This window comes from Pempheris klunzingeri, chromosome 7 (assembly GCF_042242105.1).
Source record: "Pempheris klunzingeri isolate RE-2024b chromosome 7, fPemKlu1.hap1, whole genome shotgun sequence".
NCBI lineage: Eukaryota > Metazoa > Chordata > Actinopteri > Acropomatiformes > Pempheridae > Pempheris > Pempheris klunzingeri.
The window spans coordinates 21,621,436-21,640,392 of record NC_092018.1 but is presented as its reverse complement, the minus strand read 5'-3'; the positions used below and the strand labels follow the sequence as shown (position 1 = coordinate 21,640,392).

The following is an 18,957-nucleotide window of genomic DNA, read 5'->3' as shown; positions in this document are numbered from 1 at the left end:
GAACACTGGCTACACTACCTGGACGTGGCAGAAAGAGGAAGCTATCAACGGCTGTCACCAGATTTCTGAGGAGGCAGGTGGACAGAAACCTTAGAGTGACTGCAAAAGACCTGCAGCAAGACTTCTTACATTAAGGTGCATCACTAACCGCTGAAGGCCTCCATGCCAGAACTCCAAGACAACTCCATTACTGAACCAAAAGCACAAGACAAGACAAGACAAGTCTGCTCCAATATGCTAGAAACCATATAAATAAGCCACAGAGGGTTTGGGATTCTGTTCTGTGGAGCGTTGAAACAACACTGGAACTTTTCAGGTCTATGGATCAGAGGTGTGTCTGAAGGAGGAAGAATGAGGCAGACGCTGAAAAGAACAGCCTGCCTACAGTGAAGCATGGCTGTGGCTCTGTGATGCTCTGCTTTGCTTCTTCTGGCTCTGGAAACCTGCAGCGTTTAGAGGGTAAATGGTCTGTATTTGTATATCTCCTTTCTAGTAATTTCAACTACTCAATTCATACAGGAGGAATCTAAGTCTAACCGCTAAGTTGGAGGAGACTATTCTTTCACACACATTCACACACTGAAGCTGCTTCAGGAGCAAGATCAGTTTCAGGTTCAGTGTCTTACCCACAGACACTTCGACATGCTGACTCCTAGCTGGGGATCAAACCACGACCTTCTGATTGAGGGACGACCCACTCTTCCTCTGAGCCACAGCTGCCCCAAGGGTAAGATGGATTCAGTCAAGTGTCTGGAAATCCAGGAGAAAACGTCACGCCGTCTTGTGAGGAAGCTGAAGCTTGGGTGTCACTGAACAGGACAATGATCCCAAGCAAACCTCAAAGTCCACCAAGGTCGGCTTCAGAAAAAGTCCTGGAAGATACTAGAGTGGCCGTCACAGGATCCAAGATAAAGTGTAAGCCAGGAGCTGAACTATGTTGCATTATTGAGAGTCTGCTGGAAGAGTCTGCTGAACGATCTGATGTAGAATATGAGAACTGCAGGATAGAAAAGCTGCTGATTCTGCTTCTCTCCTGAAATGTAGTTTTCTCAGTTAATTTGGGAGTCAATGTGGAGGTTCATAGAGTCAGAGGTGTGAGTCTGTTTGCTTCCGTGGTCCTCGTGTCTGTGACCAACACAATTCTTCTTACGTTTTCACGTCCAAATTATGCATGTGGAGTGAAATTTGTGGGAGTGAGAGCAGGTTTAAGAAAAGATTTTTAGATGATTTTACAGTCTGACCAATAAAATCACACATTTAGTTGAGAGCCCAGGTTGCTTTGTAACAATGCAAACACATTCCCAGCATGCTGCGCTGCAGAAGTGTATTATGAATTTAATGTTCATTATAAATATAAAGCAGTTATTGCAGACATCCCATTTGGCATTTTCCAGCTTAGTTTTGTAATGTGATACAAATTTTCTTCTTCTACCTTCCCTGGAGTAAAACACTGACCCTTAAACTTTAGTGTAAATGTTAGCGACCACAGCCCTGTGGAAGCAGGAGCTGACTGTGTGGCATTTGAAGCATCGCACTGTGAACCATTTCAGTCGAATAAATCATAATAATAACAATGACAATGAAATGTACATGGACTAGCTGTTGCATTTTCAAAACATTTCTTTGTCAGGCAAAGTGAGTCAGAGTTGAGCTTCGAAGGCCAGACATCTATTTAGCCATCAATCAACAGAAAAATACTTGTGAGTGTTTCCAGTTAATTCAAATTTAGGACACAGGCGCGTCTGTGAGTGCGGACTGCAACATTCAAGCTCTTCAGTGCTTTGCCTCAGAAATGCTCTCATACAACGTATCCAGAGTGCACAGGCTGTAATTTGCCTATGGTTAATGGAACGTAGGAGCAGCTTATTTTTCATTTCGTTTCGGTGCTCCGGATCCAAAACCGGTCCCCCACCTTTACTTCACAGATATCAGCGGTGTGAATGCATAGCAGATCTTTTAACTCGGGGAGGATGGAGTCCATGAGAACCCTGTATAATGACTTTCTTTTGAGAGGTTACTCTGAGAGAAAGTGTGAAATGAAGAGCCAAACTGGAAGCCAATTTCAGCTTCCCTGAAAGAGAGCCTTTAATCCAAGATGAATCCCCTTGATCTACAGCAGCTCAGGTAGACAGCCCAGGCTCCGGCGCAAAGGGGAATCAACTAAAAGCCTGAGCACTGTGATACAAGCTGTTCTCTGTTGAGCTTCACAAAGACATTTGCGATGCTATAACAAAACAAGTTAGCATTTAACTCCGTCCCACCTCCTGCCTCCTCTGCACTTGTTTTTACTTTCCGATGCAGCTGCCAAGCGCCTCTGTTATTTCCTCATAGGTCAGAGAAAGTCTCCTGGAGAGGAGATGATGAGCTTCATTATTAGGGCAAGCAATTACCACCCCACCCCCCTCCTCCCCCAAGCCCAGGCTGAAGCCAGGAGCTCCATCTATTCATTTTGTTAAGATAAGGCAGATTGGGGTGGAATAGTAATGCAGTGCCACATGGCTCGGAGGGGAGGAGAGGTGGCGTGTGGGAAGTAACAGGGGAGGCGGATGGTCCCACTTTGTGTTCTCCCTGTATCTGTTCTGATTAACCTCCGGAGCGGGAGAGCTCAGCTGAGCCGCAGATAGCTCCCCCCGAACTCTACCTGCTGCTGTCAGGCTTGCTGTTCGTATGAACGCACCGAGCCATACTGAGTTCAGAGTGTGTGTGTGTGTGTGTGTGGATTCGCTCCGTGCCCGGCGGTATGGGTTCTGATACTCGGTGAGTCCCCAGGGTGCGCCTCGCGGAGACGCTTAATCCATATAATTGCACAGATGTGATACTTAAAAACCACTGCTGGCCGTGCTGGTTTCGCCACGGGCGTGTGACACCCAAGCATGACTCAGCAGACGGATTTCTGTCCCGCACTGAGGCGCAGTTTGTTCTGCATCACCTTGACATCAAATGACCATTAGACCTGGGAGTGGGGCAATGTGGCTCACAAGCACAGGGAAAAATGCATCAGCTGGCAAGGTCTTAATCAGCGCTCTCCTCATAAGTCTTAATGATGGCTGCGGTGTCACCCGTTACATTGCTCTTCTGTCCTCTAATTGCCCCTCACTCACCACATTTCTCAGCATCTAATCATCAGCAAATGTCATCTGAATGAGCTGTGTGTGTGTGTGTGTGTGTGTGTACTTAAGTAGATGAGAGGACCTGGCTGCTGTGCAGGGCTGGAAGAGGTGACCTTCTGGGAAGGTGCGGGTATTGAAATCACAGGGAGGAAGCCCTGATGTGAGCCCCCCGTCTGGGAACCCCTCCATGAAGGCTGACACTGATGACCACATCCTAATTGAAACAAATGTGCCAATTAAGCAATTCATTTCTCACATCCTCTGCCACACACTTGCCAGGCTAATTTGCATTTTGTCCCTTCATTTTCTTCTCCTGCCACCTCCCCACCACCCCTCTCTCTGTACCTCTCTCTCTCTTCGCCTCTGCTTGGTGAATCTTTTGATCATTACCCAAGGGCTGCTAGAGACAGACTGACGGACAGCTAATGTGCAGTGTGGCCCCCAATATGTGAGGGCCACACGTTAATTGACTCTTTCAAGTCCCAAATTTCCCAGGATAAAATTCAAATAAATACATTAAGAGTCTGCTGGATGCTGGGGCCACCTCTTGAGCCCCCCCCCCTTCAGTGATAGATGACTTACTATGATGATTTAATCATGAGAAATTAGACCCTGTCCCCCAGTCTCTATTTTCTTATCTATCAACGATGCTAAGCGCTTTACCTCTGATGAAACCCACGCTAAAGGCTATCTTTTAATTGTAGAGAAGAGTCTAGGAGCCTTTGAAGATCAGCCTCCAAGTTTTCTTCAAGGCAAACGGGGAGAAAAGAGGCTTTAGCTCCTGTAATCGTACTGTACTCCTCTCCACTGGAAAAGAAAAAAATCCCCCTCCCGCTAACGGCGCTACAATTGATTCAAATAAGTGTGAGAAAATACCGAATGGGAGAAAAGATTACTGTGTTATGATGTTCATTATCGTTTTTATTCTTGTCAATATATACCTGCAATCCATCATCCCTTGGCTCTGTGTCATTTCTATTTACCCAGAGTTTGCATGCCCACAGGCACCTCCTATTTGCATCCTGCCTGAGTGTTGTTTATTATAAAGGGTGCCTCTGTGCTTCCTATAAATCCATCAGCCCGGCCCATTCTGCCTCACTCTGAATGTAATTTGCGAACGCAGCGATGCAGCTCCTTTACCAGGGTAGAAGCACTAAAGCGTCACTAAGTTTGTAATTCATAATTAGTTTCCCTCTCTGTTGCTGGTAATTGGCTATAGTGCTGCTTTTGACTGCCTAATGGCTTCAGGGTTGGTGGGTAGGGTAGCTGTGGTTAAACAGGACAGAGAATCCAAATATGAGATTTGCATCCTCTGAAAATGTGACACCGGAGGGTTCGGCGTGCTTGAAACAAGCTAGTTTGTGTGGCGTGTTGTCCGACCACATCAAAAGGAGAGCATGTTTCTGGCTGTTCCCAATGGTGTCGTTCAAAGGCGGGGCAAAAAGCCAAGCCTCATCTCCACTGCATTACACCGCCTCCCGCATCGCTCTCCAACAGCTCTTTGTCTTTTTCCCGTATTTTGGTCTTGATGCAAATGGGGATGACAGAGCACACTCTCCAACAGTCTGCCTTTGAGGCTTTCGTTGCCTTCTACGTGGCACTGAACACGCGAAATCCTGCCCATTAACATTACAGGGTGAGGTGGAGAAAAAAAACTGTTCTCTGTGGCCCTCTGTTCTTAAGTTCGCTGTTCCAGACAGTTTCACCATCCATTAGTCAAGATTCATACTGAGTACAATAACAAGCAACTCACAAGCACCTTGAAGTACGAGTACATCACTATCGATGGGATTTAAATTACGAAGAGTGCTCCAACAAACAGTGGGTAATTGTGGCTGTCGTTTATTTTCTGGGGTGGGGGTGAAAAATGTCCCACATATATGCTCTGGACAGTATTAAAATCACTGACCAGCCCAGGTAATGTAATGTTAAAACCACCCCACCTCTGAATGAGGTTTTAGAATATGAATATGTTGTTGTGGCTCCACTTACAGCAGTATGAAGTGGACGGTTTCACCTGTGACCCGCAAACAGCCGACATCATTCACCAGTCATGGCCTCATTCGCTGCCAACGATGCACACCAAAATCATCAATGATGATGTCCAGAATGGGCCTGAGTGCACCGGCACCCCAGTGCACCAAACAAGATCTCCAGCTGTCACTGACAGCACGTGTTAAAGCTGCCGCCTTTTAATTCGGCAGGTTTAAAATTGGCGATCTGAAACCTGTAAACAGTAGATGAGTTTTAAACAATTACAAAGTTTGAGTGATGAGAGGAGGATCAGAGAAGACTGACAGCGAAGCTGACACCAGAAGTGTACTTGGTGTCAAACCCGGCAAATTTGCAACACCACTGTTATGTTAGTTTGTTGTTAGTGGAGTGCTTTCACATCCCATAAAGGCACGATTAGTCACTTCAGTACTTTGGTAACATTGGGGGACTCACAGGAGACAGATTGAAAAGGAAAGTTCAAAATGTTCACCTGACATATCCTGACTTTTAGTCCCCCCGGGTGAACATTCTGAATCCTAGATTTTTGCCATGATGCTACTTAATCTTTCATTAGACCCTCCCTGAAACTGCTCGCTCTCAGTTCATCATGCAGGCCTTCTGTTATGAAGCACCAGGGCCATGCCATGTTCAGAACAGATATCTGATGTATTTTTCACTAAAGCACGGCATATCTCTGTCCTTCATTATCTGTCCTCTGCAGGTGGAATGGCTAAAAAACGAAGAACTGCTGAGCTCCATGACTGACGACAACATCGACACCCGTGCGGACCACAACCTCATCATCAACGAGGCGCGACTCTCTGACTCGGGCAACTACACCTGTCTGGCCAGCAACATCGTGGCCAAGAGACGCAGTGCCACAGCCACTGTGATAGTCTTTGGTGCGCCGTCCTCCCAGCTGCTGTTATTGCCTGTTGCAACACATTACTGTGTCCCGACACACTGTTTACATGGCACTTCAGATCAATTTGTTTGCTTTCCTACACCCCTACACAAGTGATTAAGAGACCCGTCCCCATGTTTCCCCTGAAGAGCGATGTTTCCTCTTGATTTCCATGAATGTATTATTCAAAGACTCAATATACTGCGTCTCATTTAAAATCAATGTGTACTTTATGAAAGGAAATAAGCCACTGTGTCTTAATCTCATTTAAAAGGACTGTTGCTTATTAAGTATTTATTTGCCAGAAGCCTTCCAGCAATGTGGGTTCAGCAGCTTTGATAGCACTGCTAAACATTTAGCTTCCACACACGTTAGACAGCGAGATCATAGAGTAAACTGCTTCAGTCAGAGCACTAAGTGGTCGACTCCAACCTGTCGACCAGTATGAGTCAGTGTCGCCTTTAGAAATGGCAATTCCATTTAATGGCTGTTTTCTCTGCTTCTGAACAGTTCCGCGTCTTTATCTTAATCCAAGAGCAGGGAACATTGAACTGGCAATTAGGAAAAAGGAGCAGTATATCCACCACAATGAATGTGCTCTGCTCAACCTGCTCCAGCTGTTATGCATTGTTGCCTTGCAGTGCCTCGGAGCCTGCATAATCATTAATAACCCCGGCTCTTGTTAGAGTATTTAACTATGCCCGAGTTCTGAAAAAGTCACACTGGTCGTTGTGCACTCACTCTACCTTCTCCTTCTTTTTCTTTAACTTTGTTGAACTCTTTCCAGTGAACGGCGGCTGGTCCCTGTGGACAGAGTGGTCGGCCTGTAATGTGCCATGTGGGCGGGGTGTCCAGAAGCGTTCTCGAACCTGCACTAACCCGGCGCCTCTCAACGGCGGTGCTTTCTGCGAGGGCATGTCTGTTCAGAAGATCACCTGCAACGCACTCTGCCCAGGTCAGTTGTACTTAAGCTCTCTTTCTGTATAGAAATATAACACTGAAGTATAACTTCGTGGATTTTAATAGATGCAAAAGTAACTTTCACTCTCACACTCTCTCTCTCAAGGTGTCAAAAGTCAATAAAGTGTGTCAGTGCTTATGACGGGCGCCAGTTCCGAACAGCTTACAAGCTGCTTTTATTTACATTGCCAGCATTTACATTTTAAAGCGCTTTGTCTCTTACAGCCTGACCCCCACATGCTAGCGCGATGCTGATATCTATGTGCTTAAACTCCTTCCTCATTAGCATCACAGACAACCGATAATCAGGATGCACAGTTGCCCTGCTAGAGAGAGAAGTGAGGCATAGATGGGGAATTTCTGATTTAACGTGACCTGAGGAGGCAGAGAGGGGGTGTGACTCGGTGCACTGTGTGATTCGGGGGGGACATGGTGAGCGCGGCTAGTTCTAGAAGAAAGGAGTTTTTACAGGAGCAAACATAGAGCGACTTTGATGCTCTGAGCAGAGGGGGTCTTCTCCAGGTAGTGGGAGTGGTGTATACATCCAGGCTGGAATCACATTAGCTGGAATCCAGCTAATTTGAATTCATATCAGTGAATGTATGCAGCCACTGTAAATCAGCATTCCTTATCCGATGATCTATTCATTTTGAACTAATCACATGAAGACTGGATCATTTGCTAAAGCAAAAGGAATTCATGATTCATCCGGCATTAATTCATGCACTAAATCATTCTCATTAGTTAAGCATTATATTGTAAATAACATAAAGTCTCACCAAAGAACAAGTGTGATTATTATACGTACCGTATGGAAACGGCTGGAGGACAAGTGCTCCCTCTCCGTGATTCCTGGAGAGACCTGCTCTCAGAGGGTGCGGTTCACCTCGGACACTTTGTCACGCTCTTCCCTTCATGCCGGCAAACTACACTCACAAGTTGCCTTTTTTTTTTACAACTGGCGCTTGTTGGCAGCTGTTTGGGTCAGGCTGAGGATGACAGAGCAGGAGGTTTCCTTCTAACTCAATGGTCTAACCTGTAATGTTTCTCAACCATGAAGATAATATAGAAACAGAAATATGGATCAAAGCACGTCCCGTGTCTTTTTGCTTCCAATTCCGTATTGTACAGCACAGCCATCAACTTTAAAAGTCACTGATGCTGTGGTGTGCTCAAATTATAGCAGCACTACCATAGCCATGCAAGCTTTTACACACAAGCCGCATGCCTTTTAAAGACATACGACGGTTTTTATACCAACAAAAATGAAGTAAAAGAACAGAGTTTCTGATTGATTTACCATGAGGACAGAGTACGGCAGTCTGATAACAAATGCTAATATTACACACTATAGGCTAGACCCAGTGGGTTAGCTCACATAATGCATTACTAACAAGATTAGCCAAAGTCAAATTTAGCTTCTACCATGTTTCCACCGAAGCGCGGCGGCTCTGGACAGTAACACTATTTCAGCCCAGTCTCACAGAAGTTTGTGAAATAGTCACGAAATTTAATCTATGAATTTGTTTCCGTGGACCTGCATTTCTCTTCTTTTTTGTCTCTGATCATGAATTTCAAACCAGTGTATCTTTTCATGTCATCTGTTTTTCCTGTCACTTCTGGAGGATCTGGGAGCACGGAAGATGTGCTCATTTTTTATTCATTATTCAACATTAAACCACAAGATGTTATCCTTGTTCTCCTCTCTCTATTTCGGTTCACTGCAGGTCAAAAACGTGCATTTGACAAGTCAACAAGATGACCGGTTAATGCTATGACCATCCATTTTCATTTATTTTTGCTTCCATCCTGGAAAATCATGTTTTTGTCAGTTTTTGGTAGTAAAAGCGGCTCGACTGCTCACTGTCGTCACTTCCTGTTAAACATAAAAACACATACTGTTAAGGCCGTCAGTCTGAATTATTTCCTCCTCGATTTAAAAAAAAACAAAAAAAAAACAATCACGTTTTTTGTCCATTTTTCGTAGCAGAAGTGGCGTCATATCCCAGAGCCTCATGGACTGTTGCTATGGTGATGAACACATGCGCTTTGCTTTGCATTACATCACAAAGCTTTTATTATTACTATGATACTGGTATATCATTTACTAGGTGTTTGATAGATTCTATAGATGAATCTTTTTACAATCCTACTTTGGAAACTGTCAATCAAAAACCTCATTTTCTAGAATAGCTTGAATATCTGACGTAAACCAACACATTGAATCTTTCTCAACATAGATCATCTAGATGCAAGCTTTTGTCAGCTTGAACCTTTTCCCTATGCCGTACAGAACGGTCCAATCCACAGAGAGGCCGAGCCAGCAGGAGGTTGTCATTTTGGCTTCACTTGAACCTTTATGCCTCACTCATAACATTAAACATGCCTTTTCATCTACAGTGAGCATATTTTCTGCCTGTCAAACCACTATAATGTGTCCAAAGCAATGCTTTTAGAAATAAGGTGAGTTTTCCAGCTTAATCAACCTGTTGTGTGAGCATACAAATCAAGACAAGTAGGCAGAAACAGAGGAGGCCATAACCCTTAAGGAAAAGCAGTCTAGGTAATGAATGGATGAATGAATGAACAAATAGATGAATGCATGTAGTGCTTGAAGGTGTTGCACAGTATATTTAGCAGTAGTCCTGCACATTGGGTTACTCCGCATGAGCGTTCTGAAGCGAATGTCAGTTGAAGGTGTGGAACTGGCCTCGTCACCTGTGTGCAGACGTCGGGCCCTTGTGGACCGTCAGTCGCAGCACTTCCTGTAAACACACAGGAAGCCTCCAAATATTGTCTTGTTTTCCCAAAGAGCTCAGAGGCTTGAAAGCTGTGCTTCAGTAGTTGGCGAGGTCATCCAACGAGCCAGTACGTTCAGACTGCCAAGGCGCAGATGGGGAGCAGTGGTCAGGTCTAATTTAATGGCAACGGAGAATGCCAGAACAGCACGAGAGAGATGTGGGACTGGTAGAGATGTACAGAAGTCATTTGGAGGGAATTACAAAGAATGCTGGCCCTTACTAAAAGTTTGTAAATGAAGCTGGAAACAGGATTTATGGTGTTAAAGTTAAGCTGTATTCATCTGCTATTGGATACCTAAAGGGGAAAAATGACTTACTGGCACAAAATGACAGCCACACAGTGTATTTAGTCTTTCGTTAATTCTTACATTTTGGGCCATCCCATGTGGGATTACAAGTCACGGCTGTATATCAAACATTAACAGTATCCCATTCTATGAATCCATGAGGTGAGCAGGTGCCATTTTCCTATGTTTTGCTTATTTTACACCTGAATTTTATATTTATTCATGTACACAATTTCTGAGTAAAGTAGCCAGTGACGTGCATCTTTTTATGAAGGTGGTACAGACAATGTCACAATCAGCCACCTTGGATTTCTGTGCATAAAACTCCGCTGAGGTGGGTGATCAACGATGACTAAGCTTTTGCTTTCCAAAATGCTGTAATGTCTGGGTTTCAAAACTCACTGTCTGGCTTGTAATTGGAAACAAAACCTTAAATTTTTAGACACTAAATGATGTTGGTGTTGTTATCAAAGTATTCAACTAGCCGCCTCTCACAGCCAGTTAAAGCTGTCAGCCTGAAAGTGCGGGGGAGGGATCGGTACAGTGTGTTTGCAGGTTACATGAAAATAATTAAGTGCAAAAGAAGAGGAATAAGAATTGCCCGGTTTAAGCAGACACAGACAGACCTGCGGAGCCCGGCGGACTCACTGAAAGACTGAGGGAGCAGAGCATGCAGCGGATGGGGAAGCGGGTGGCGCCTTGTTATCAGGGCTGATCCTGGTCTTTGTGGGAGGAAGGAGATGCAGACAGGAGCGCAGCGTGGGCTGCGATGAACCCAGCTGTCTTGAGCTGCTGATTGACAAGCCCAACCAGTTCTGACAAGCCAGCCCAGAGCATCTTAATGATGGTCTGAGTGCAGGGAGAGCACGATGGGGTCAGAGGCTGCTCCACGACTAGAACTATACTGGTAGAAATGAAGCTCAGGAAGTGCCAGGAGAGACCAGGTAATTAAAACTAAACACAAGTTGTGTACCGTATAGTCCCACTAAGTTAACTTTTTGTTCTTGTTTCACTGACATCTACCCCAAATTAGACATCAGTGATGTGACCTCAGGCCTCCTAATGTGTCAGCTACCGCCACCTCTCATACCAGGAGCAGCAGTAATATGAAGAGCATTATGGGAAATTACAATTTAACATGAACTTTTATAATTTGAAGCAAAACTGTCATTTTGAAAGAAAAAATACTGCACAAGATATAAAATGCAGCCTTGCTCAGGTGGATGCGTCCAGTGGGTCGTCTACTACAGCTTCATTGGTCCGGTGGCGTCTAATGTTGGCTCATATTAGCTTTATCTTTAAGAAGGTGCTGCGTTACTGCGTCTCTCCGCTTCCTCTGTGGCTCGTCTCTATTTGTCCTCCTGTTACACGATGTGTTTGCATGTCACAGATAAACATCTCAACGTCTACAAGTGGACCAGACGAGGAGACACACGTGTCGATGTTTCCTGATTCCACTCGCTCTCACTCCACTGACACACCACAACCCTGCACAAAGTCACATTTCTTGCTCCAAACACTGGCACATGGGAATCATGGTTCCCGTTGCCTGGTGGGTGGAGTGTTGCATGACAGCCTCAGTGGAGAACAATGAGCGACTGGTGCTCTTACTTTGTCACTGCCACAGTTATTTAGCAAATGTCAAGTGCTCTCACTCTTATAGGTTGTTGTCTAAAAACCATGGAAACACATCAGTGAGCTACATCAACAGCTATGCTGAAAATATATATCGTGACCCATTTTTTATTATTCACATCTTTTGGTCTTTCATTGGATTCTTGGGACAATGAATACAGCAGCGTGACAGATTTGGCTTTGTTCGATTTCTCATATTGTAAACAGATCAGTGAATCATTGGTACATGACACAGCAGCACTGTGAGTCCATGTACGGAGCAGCGCAGCACACTCAGTTTCCTGGCTCAGTTCGGCTCTTTAGATCTTAAAGATCATGGTGCTGTAGCTATTAGAGATAAAGCAGTCAGTGATGCTTCCTCAGTGGGCTCTGCAGACAGACTTGTCTTGTGATGAGGCAGAGACTTGAAGCCAGGTAAAAGAGTTTCTAGCCACAGTGACAGTCCTTTTGGTAAGTTTGCATGTATAAATGCCCAGTGAGTTACTATTTACAGCCAGTCTATGTAACATAGTGAGATCATAAAAACTTTTTTTTTTATCACAGAAGGTTATTTTGTTGGGAAAAAAATCTGCCACAGCAGCAAATGAACGAGGATCTAGTGACCAGTCAGTTCAAGAAAGTGGACATGAAGAATGCAGTGAGCACCGTGACAATGAAGCTTGGATTATGGGAAGCATCTATAAAGTGCTCAGAGTGATGCAGAGTTTTGGAGTTGTTTGTCAGACAGTATCTATTTTTACCAGGAGGCAGAGGATCTCATTCAACAGAATCACAGCAACGAGTCAGAGGGGAACTGTCAGGAGGAACCGTATGTGCGCACTCACCAGCGGCCGCGGCCAAGCTGCGAAGCACTCGGCAATCTCCGCAACATGCAAACACATCATTTGCATTTCAAGTGGCTGAGAAGAAACCATAAAGAAAAGCAAGTGTAGGTAGGGCCTATGGAGTACCACAAAGGAAGCTTACCTTCTCCACCACCCACAGGACGGTATTATGGGCATCACAACTGCTGCCAGAAATCTTCAGGCGCCATATGGTCTCCCAATATTTGTTAAGCTAAGCATGATGAGCTTTTCCTTGATCAGATGACAGAGCATGGCAGAGGAATCCCAGCAATTAGCATGCACCAGGCTGTCTTTGTTTCATAGCCTAGCATCAAATCCCATTACATAAACAGGCCCGAGGGTTAATGGGGAGAAATGTCTTCTCCAGCTGGACCACCACACCACCCCGTGTCTTGTATGTCATGCTGAATATGTGTGCCCACTGAGGAAAGGGTTAAAATGTTTAATGTATGTAAATTTAGCACCAAAAAAATGTAAGTAAGTACACAACAGATGATGCTCTCTGTTCAAATGTAGACATTAATATCTTTATCCCAAAGGCACACTTTGACATTTCTGGACTTGTGCTCATATGCTTTCCTTCCCAAAGTGAGCAGGGTCAGGACACCAAGCAGGCAGGTGACGGTCCGCAATGTCCTTTTGTGTTTCTTTGGCTTGACTCTTTAAAGTAGCCTCTTCCTGCTCTTGTAATTGTCTTCTCGTCTCGTCTTGTCTCTGTTTGTCCTTTTGCTATATGTGCAGACACACATGCGGCATATCTGTTAATCCCTTTGTCCGTTCGTCCTCGTGTTGCAGTTGATGGCGGCTGGGACGAGTGGAGCCAGTGGACCGTATGCAGCAGCCAGTGCGAGAGGCAGCGGAGTCGGGAATGCAACTCCCCGGCGCCCAGACACCGAGGCAAGATGTGCGAAGGGAACAGCGAGGCCACTGAGAACTGCACAGATGGACTGTGTACCCAGAGTAAGGCCTTTCTCCCGGCTTAGCATCATCATCATCATCATCATCATCATGATCATCATCACTGACATCATTCCTATCATGATCATCATCGTATACACTCATGGTAACATGTCAAATCATCAGAGGCATGTTTGAACAGGAGGTGTCGGTTGAAAAAAGTCACAGTGTGCATTGACACAGATGCCCAGTGCAGGGTAATGTCAGCGCTCTTTCTGCTGTGTGCTGCTCACTTGACGTATTGGATGCCATACTGAATCTGTCACAGACACACATTCACTCCTGAATGAAATGTCATGGCACCGTTTGCGTCATGGATATGCAGTGACTTAACAATTTCAATGTTTTACCCACTAGTGTGAGGGCTAGTATGAGTTATGACTGCAATATTGGACTGAGCGTTTTTATATCAGATCTTATTTGAGCTTACATTAATGGTAACCATTAATACTAAACGAGCTGTAGGGTTCAGTATAAGTTCCTCCCATCAGGACAAGTAATCCTAGCAAATGTACACAGCTGCAGCTAAATAACGTTAATTCTGTGAGTTAGCCAAAGTAGGGAAAGTCACGGGCGGCTGTGGCTCAGGTGAGGGTTAGGGTTAGAGTGGGTCGTCCCTCAAACAGAAGGTCGGTGGTTCAGTCCCCAGCTCCTGTGGGTCAGCATGTCAAAGTGTCCTTGGGCAAGACACTGAACCCCAACCTGGTCCTGAAGCAGCTTCAGTGTGTGAATGTGTGTGAGAATAGATTAGAATTAGATTCCTCCTGAATGAATGATGTGTGAATGGATGAATGAGGACGTGATGTAAAAGCGCCCTGAGTAGTCGAAATGACTAGAAAGGTGCTGTACAGATACAGAGCATTTACCGTTTACTCTCTCTCTGCACGTTGTTCATCCCCCGTCCCCTGGACAACAGAAAATAGAAACAGCTCTCTGTAACATTTCTGTATGTAGTCTTTTCATTACATATCAGCTCTGCAGCCAGCTCTTGAGCACGAGAGACAACTGATAGATAGTGAACAGTTTACAGTACATACATCATTTAAAGGTTCCCGCCTTTTACAGAACAGCGCTGAATCTGTGAGCTAGGTCGTCCTGTCAGCGACGCTAACGTTAGCTTTCAGGTCAGACTCAGGTCGTCAGTAAGACATCGAATCGACTCACCAGCAGCTTGTCATGGTAACCAGAGGCAGACGGCTGTGCAGCTGTTATCAATAACTATAATGGAAATGTAACACTTTCACATATACTGATTCTTCAAATAAAGAACTGCAGTAGGATGAAACTGCATCACTTATCTGGTTTTCTGCAATACAGAAGTTTGGAATTTATTAATGGTTGGTACACAGGTGTGTTGTTGATCATGACCAACATGAGGAGTTTAACTTATAGAAGAAGTTCACCACTGAAGGCCCAGCCCCAGTGCAGGATTAGAAAGTTCATCTTGGTTTCCATTAAAAACTTTTGGGGAGAGTCTGGTGGAACAGAGTGCGACTTCCTCCTAAATAAATCACAGTTGTTTTTTGGACTTGTGCTGGGAGATGATTAGCCCACTAAGAGGTATTTCCAAGCCTTTGAGCAGATTGCACCTTACCGCCGTTATCTGTGGTGATACGAGAACAGTAATGATGCCTGCCCGGCCATTATCAGACAGTGTGCAGTCAGCACATCTCTCTACTCAGGGTGTTGGATGTGAGACCACACTTGTTAGTCACCTCACAGAGGCTCGGACTTTAATCGCCACTCTCTCTCCTCTTTGTCTCATTCTATCTCTCTGTCTTTGCAGATCGAAAGCTGCTACATGACGTTAAACCTCAAAGTGAGTCTCCCTCTGTGGACTTCTTTCATCTTCAACTCCCTCCCCCACCTGCCACTAATATGCAATGCCCTGAGCTCTGGGGCAAGAGATGATATATTCTAATGTTAAAGTTAGCAGAAAAGCAGTGTTTGCATCCTCTCAGTGCAAACTGTGGAAACAGAAACATCACGAATTAGCATCCTTTAGTTCACTTTGACCTGAACAACTCCTGTTTTAACCCGGCAAGTGCCCATTAGCTATTCATGTCATTATTCAGTGCCTGACTTCTATGAGAGCCGTGACATCACAGCTGTGTTTCCACTTTGAGCCAGGAGATATATTGGTTGTGACAAGTGAACATGTGCTATGTTGCGGAGGATTAATGGGTTGTAATTATTGCAAATGAGCTAATTTGACCAATTTACGGCGCTGTCCTCACATTCCTGTGGCGGCTTTCAATCACCTGCCGGAGTCTGCCCTGGCTAAGTGATTGGCATGTGCTAGCTTGAGTGCTTTCATCAGCCTGCCACATTAGTGTAAAAGTCGTGCCTACTGCCGTCTTCGCAGGCTTTAAGGAAAGCGTGAATGAACTGCTCACCCTGGTGGGAATGCTCTTAATGAATTTGCCTCTGATTGGTCCTCGCGACAACTGGTGACCAGTGGCCACACCGCACGGGCCCTGACTGTCTGCGCCGTGAGATATCCGTCACAGCTATTGGATGCAGGGCGGCGGGTCTAAAGGCAGTTAGGCTAATCACCCTCCATGTCAGCAGCTTGAGTGTGATATTCAACAGTTTAGAGTAATGGCTGGACACGTTAATTTCTTCCTATCTGCGGTGCATAATGTAGCATAGAGTGATAAGACAGATGGTCTGCTCCATCTCACCGCTTTCCATCCTTCTTGTTCCATTTCCACGCTGGAGCCACTGCTAACACATTGTAACTCATGCCTGTGTTTGACCTTTAATGTGTATGTAATAACAGTATTGTCTCCTCCTTACTGATTCTCTTTATTAATGCAGCTTTTCCGTGTGTGACACTCGCAACAGGCAATGCTGCCTTCATCCCAGTAAAAACGATTACACCCTTTTGCTGGAGAAACCTCTGATGAACACATTTTCACATTCATTTTACACATTACTGTAAATTCTCAGACAGCAACAGGGGCATTTATTTACCTCATGAGCAGAGACAACCAGGCCTTCATTTTTAATTCCCCCCTTGATAAATTCAGTATAATGTGCATTTCTACAGCACTATTGCCCTCAGAACAGCAAGAGTCATGTCACTCGTTCCGCTTTGCCTTTTTCACCCAAGGATTTTATACTACCATGAATGAAATTCGACAATTTTCCAAGAATTGTCGCATTAAAAGCCTTGCAGCCTTCCCTTGAGAGATAGGCTTTTTTGGGGGAAAAAATCAGGAAGCGGACAAACAAAAGTATGGAATTGGTGTAGCTTGTCAAAGCCTGATGCCCGTATTATCTGTAATGCAATATGTCATGTTAGAAGTAGCTAAAGTAGCCATCCCCCTGATTTTTTTCATTTTAATCATCAGACCAAACCAACGCTGACTCAAGTGAGACAATTTGTCGGATTTATGGAGCTCTCTCTGGAGACACAAAGGCTTTGTCCAGCTCTTTTCACACAGATCGCATTTTATACCTGAAGACAGACTTTGTTGTTAACAACACGTTAACACCCAGCAGGGGTATTAATCCTATGAAACTGAATTGATGCTGTGGAAATGGACTACAGATAATGTTTTTACTCTGACTTTATTTATTCCGGTTATTATTTGAATACTGGCTGTCACGTGAGAATTTACGGGAGCTGCTCTTTTTCATGTGTCTTGTGTACTTCAGGTATGGACGGCTCCAACGATGTAGCTCTGTACTCGGGCCTGGGAGCCGGCATCATTGCCGTGGCAATCCTCATAGCGGCCGTCATGTTGTACAGGAAGAGCCACAGCGAGTACGGTGTGGACGTCATCGACTCCTCTGCGCTCGCCGGGGGTTTCCAGTCATTCAACTTCAAGACCACCAGACAAGGTAAGAGACAGTGCCATCAGCCGGACGGTGACACGAGCCAACGACCACAAGGTCAAAAGGCAGCATCATCAAAGACGTGAGTCACATGGACGGACTGTGATTGATGGCATTTGTTTGCAACGGCCTGTGTGGCGTGCAGCCTAGGATTCATACCTCCAAATCAGTGAAAGGACCTGTCATTCTACTTTGACTGTGCTGCTCCTGCGTAATTGTGAAGCAGGAGATAATCGATCTCTGATAGAGACCGGTGGCGCTCCACCCCCTGCTCACAGACCACACATTTGACTGCCAGGCAGCCAGTCTCTTCCATCAGATTACACTGGCCTAAACCCCTGATGGATAAATGTGAGGGGTATGGAACAGTGAACATCAATTCAATTTTTGTTGTGCACAGCAATAACTTGTGTTGGTTATGTGGCTGCGGCTGCCTCGCTACAGGCATTTATATTACTGCCACTGACACTTCTGGGTTAGTGCAAGTGATAGCCATCGTGGCGAGGGGTGATCCATCCTCACCACCACGGTGACAGCTCAGTGAGAAGCCGATGCGGAGCCCACACTGTGCCCCCGGCTCCCCCAAGGCCCGGAGAGTCGGTCAAGCCCCACCCCCTTGTCACGCGAGGCAGGGAGGTGGTAGGAGCTGGGCGTACATTCAGCAGGTCATCAATCCTATTTAAATAGGCCAGCTCTCCCCTCAGCCTGCCTGCTGTGCCCTCCACCGGCCACAATCACTCCTCTCCACTCCCCCTTCCGTCTGCCCGGCCGGGTCTCACCATGAAATGTAGAGCACCTCCTCAGCCCCCACTTTGTTTCGGACCAAGTTGTCGAGGCATTTTATGTTGGTCTGCTTCTGCAGTGATTGCATTCTTAACATTTTACCGTCCTTTTCATAAACATAGCAGGAAATAAAACACTTCCTGTGGGAGTGGGGGGTGCACCTCTGAAATTGTGTGTTTAATTGGAAAAGCAATAGGTTTTTCATGCCTAATAATCACAAGGAAAAATCCCTTCAATTCTTAAAGACGTTCTTAAATGCTTTCGGATGGCTGAATGCTGCCAGAGCGGCTGTAAGGCGCAGCACTGAATGAGTCTTTGGACCTGACCCTGTCTGCCCGCATTACTTCTCCCTCTGAGTGATTTTTAATCAGAGGCCCAATTCCAAACCTATCCCTCAAGGTATTCAACCTGAGGTACATTTCATTAACTTCTCTCATCTCACCACTGCCATTCCATTTTCGCGGCGCCATTCTTAAAGATGCACACTCAAGCGATAATCAGATCATTCTCCACTCGACCGGAGGGGAGAAAATTTAGCAGTGATCGAATGTCAGCTGCAGAGAGGTAATGTCCACCAGGCTGCAGCCCCGACCGAGAGCTGGAACATTGGCAGAGTCGCCTGTAGGTCCCCTGTCACCATTAGACTGCTCAGAAATGAAAGATGCATCTTTTCATTTTCCACGGAAAATCTTAAGAGCACTTATTTGAAAATGTTGCTCCGCATCATATCTGCTCGTCTTTGTATCATTTGTAATGCAGGTGAAGTCATGGAGCACATGGCACACACTGGCTCAGTCCCATCGGTAACCGGATGAACCCTGTGTGCTGACTCATACA

The 18,957-nt window shown here is 45.4% G+C and overlaps 1 protein-coding gene across 1 annotated transcript in view; it reads left to right on the top strand.

Moving 5' to 3' along the window:
* Positions 1–18,957, top strand: part of unc5db (unc-5 netrin receptor Db) — a 148,999-nt gene that overhangs the window by 98,079 nt on the left and 31,963 nt on the right. The window contains exons 5-9 of the mRNA XM_070833471.1: positions 5,827–6,007; positions 6,797–6,964; positions 13,333–13,497; positions 15,281–15,313; positions 17,158–17,343. Coding sequence (XP_070689572.1) covers positions 5,827–6,007; positions 6,797–6,964; positions 13,333–13,497; positions 15,281–15,313; positions 17,158–17,343 — 733 coding nt within the window. The remainder of the gene's footprint in view (positions 1–5,826; positions 6,008–6,796; positions 6,965–13,332; positions 13,498–15,280; positions 15,314–17,157; positions 17,344–18,957) is intronic.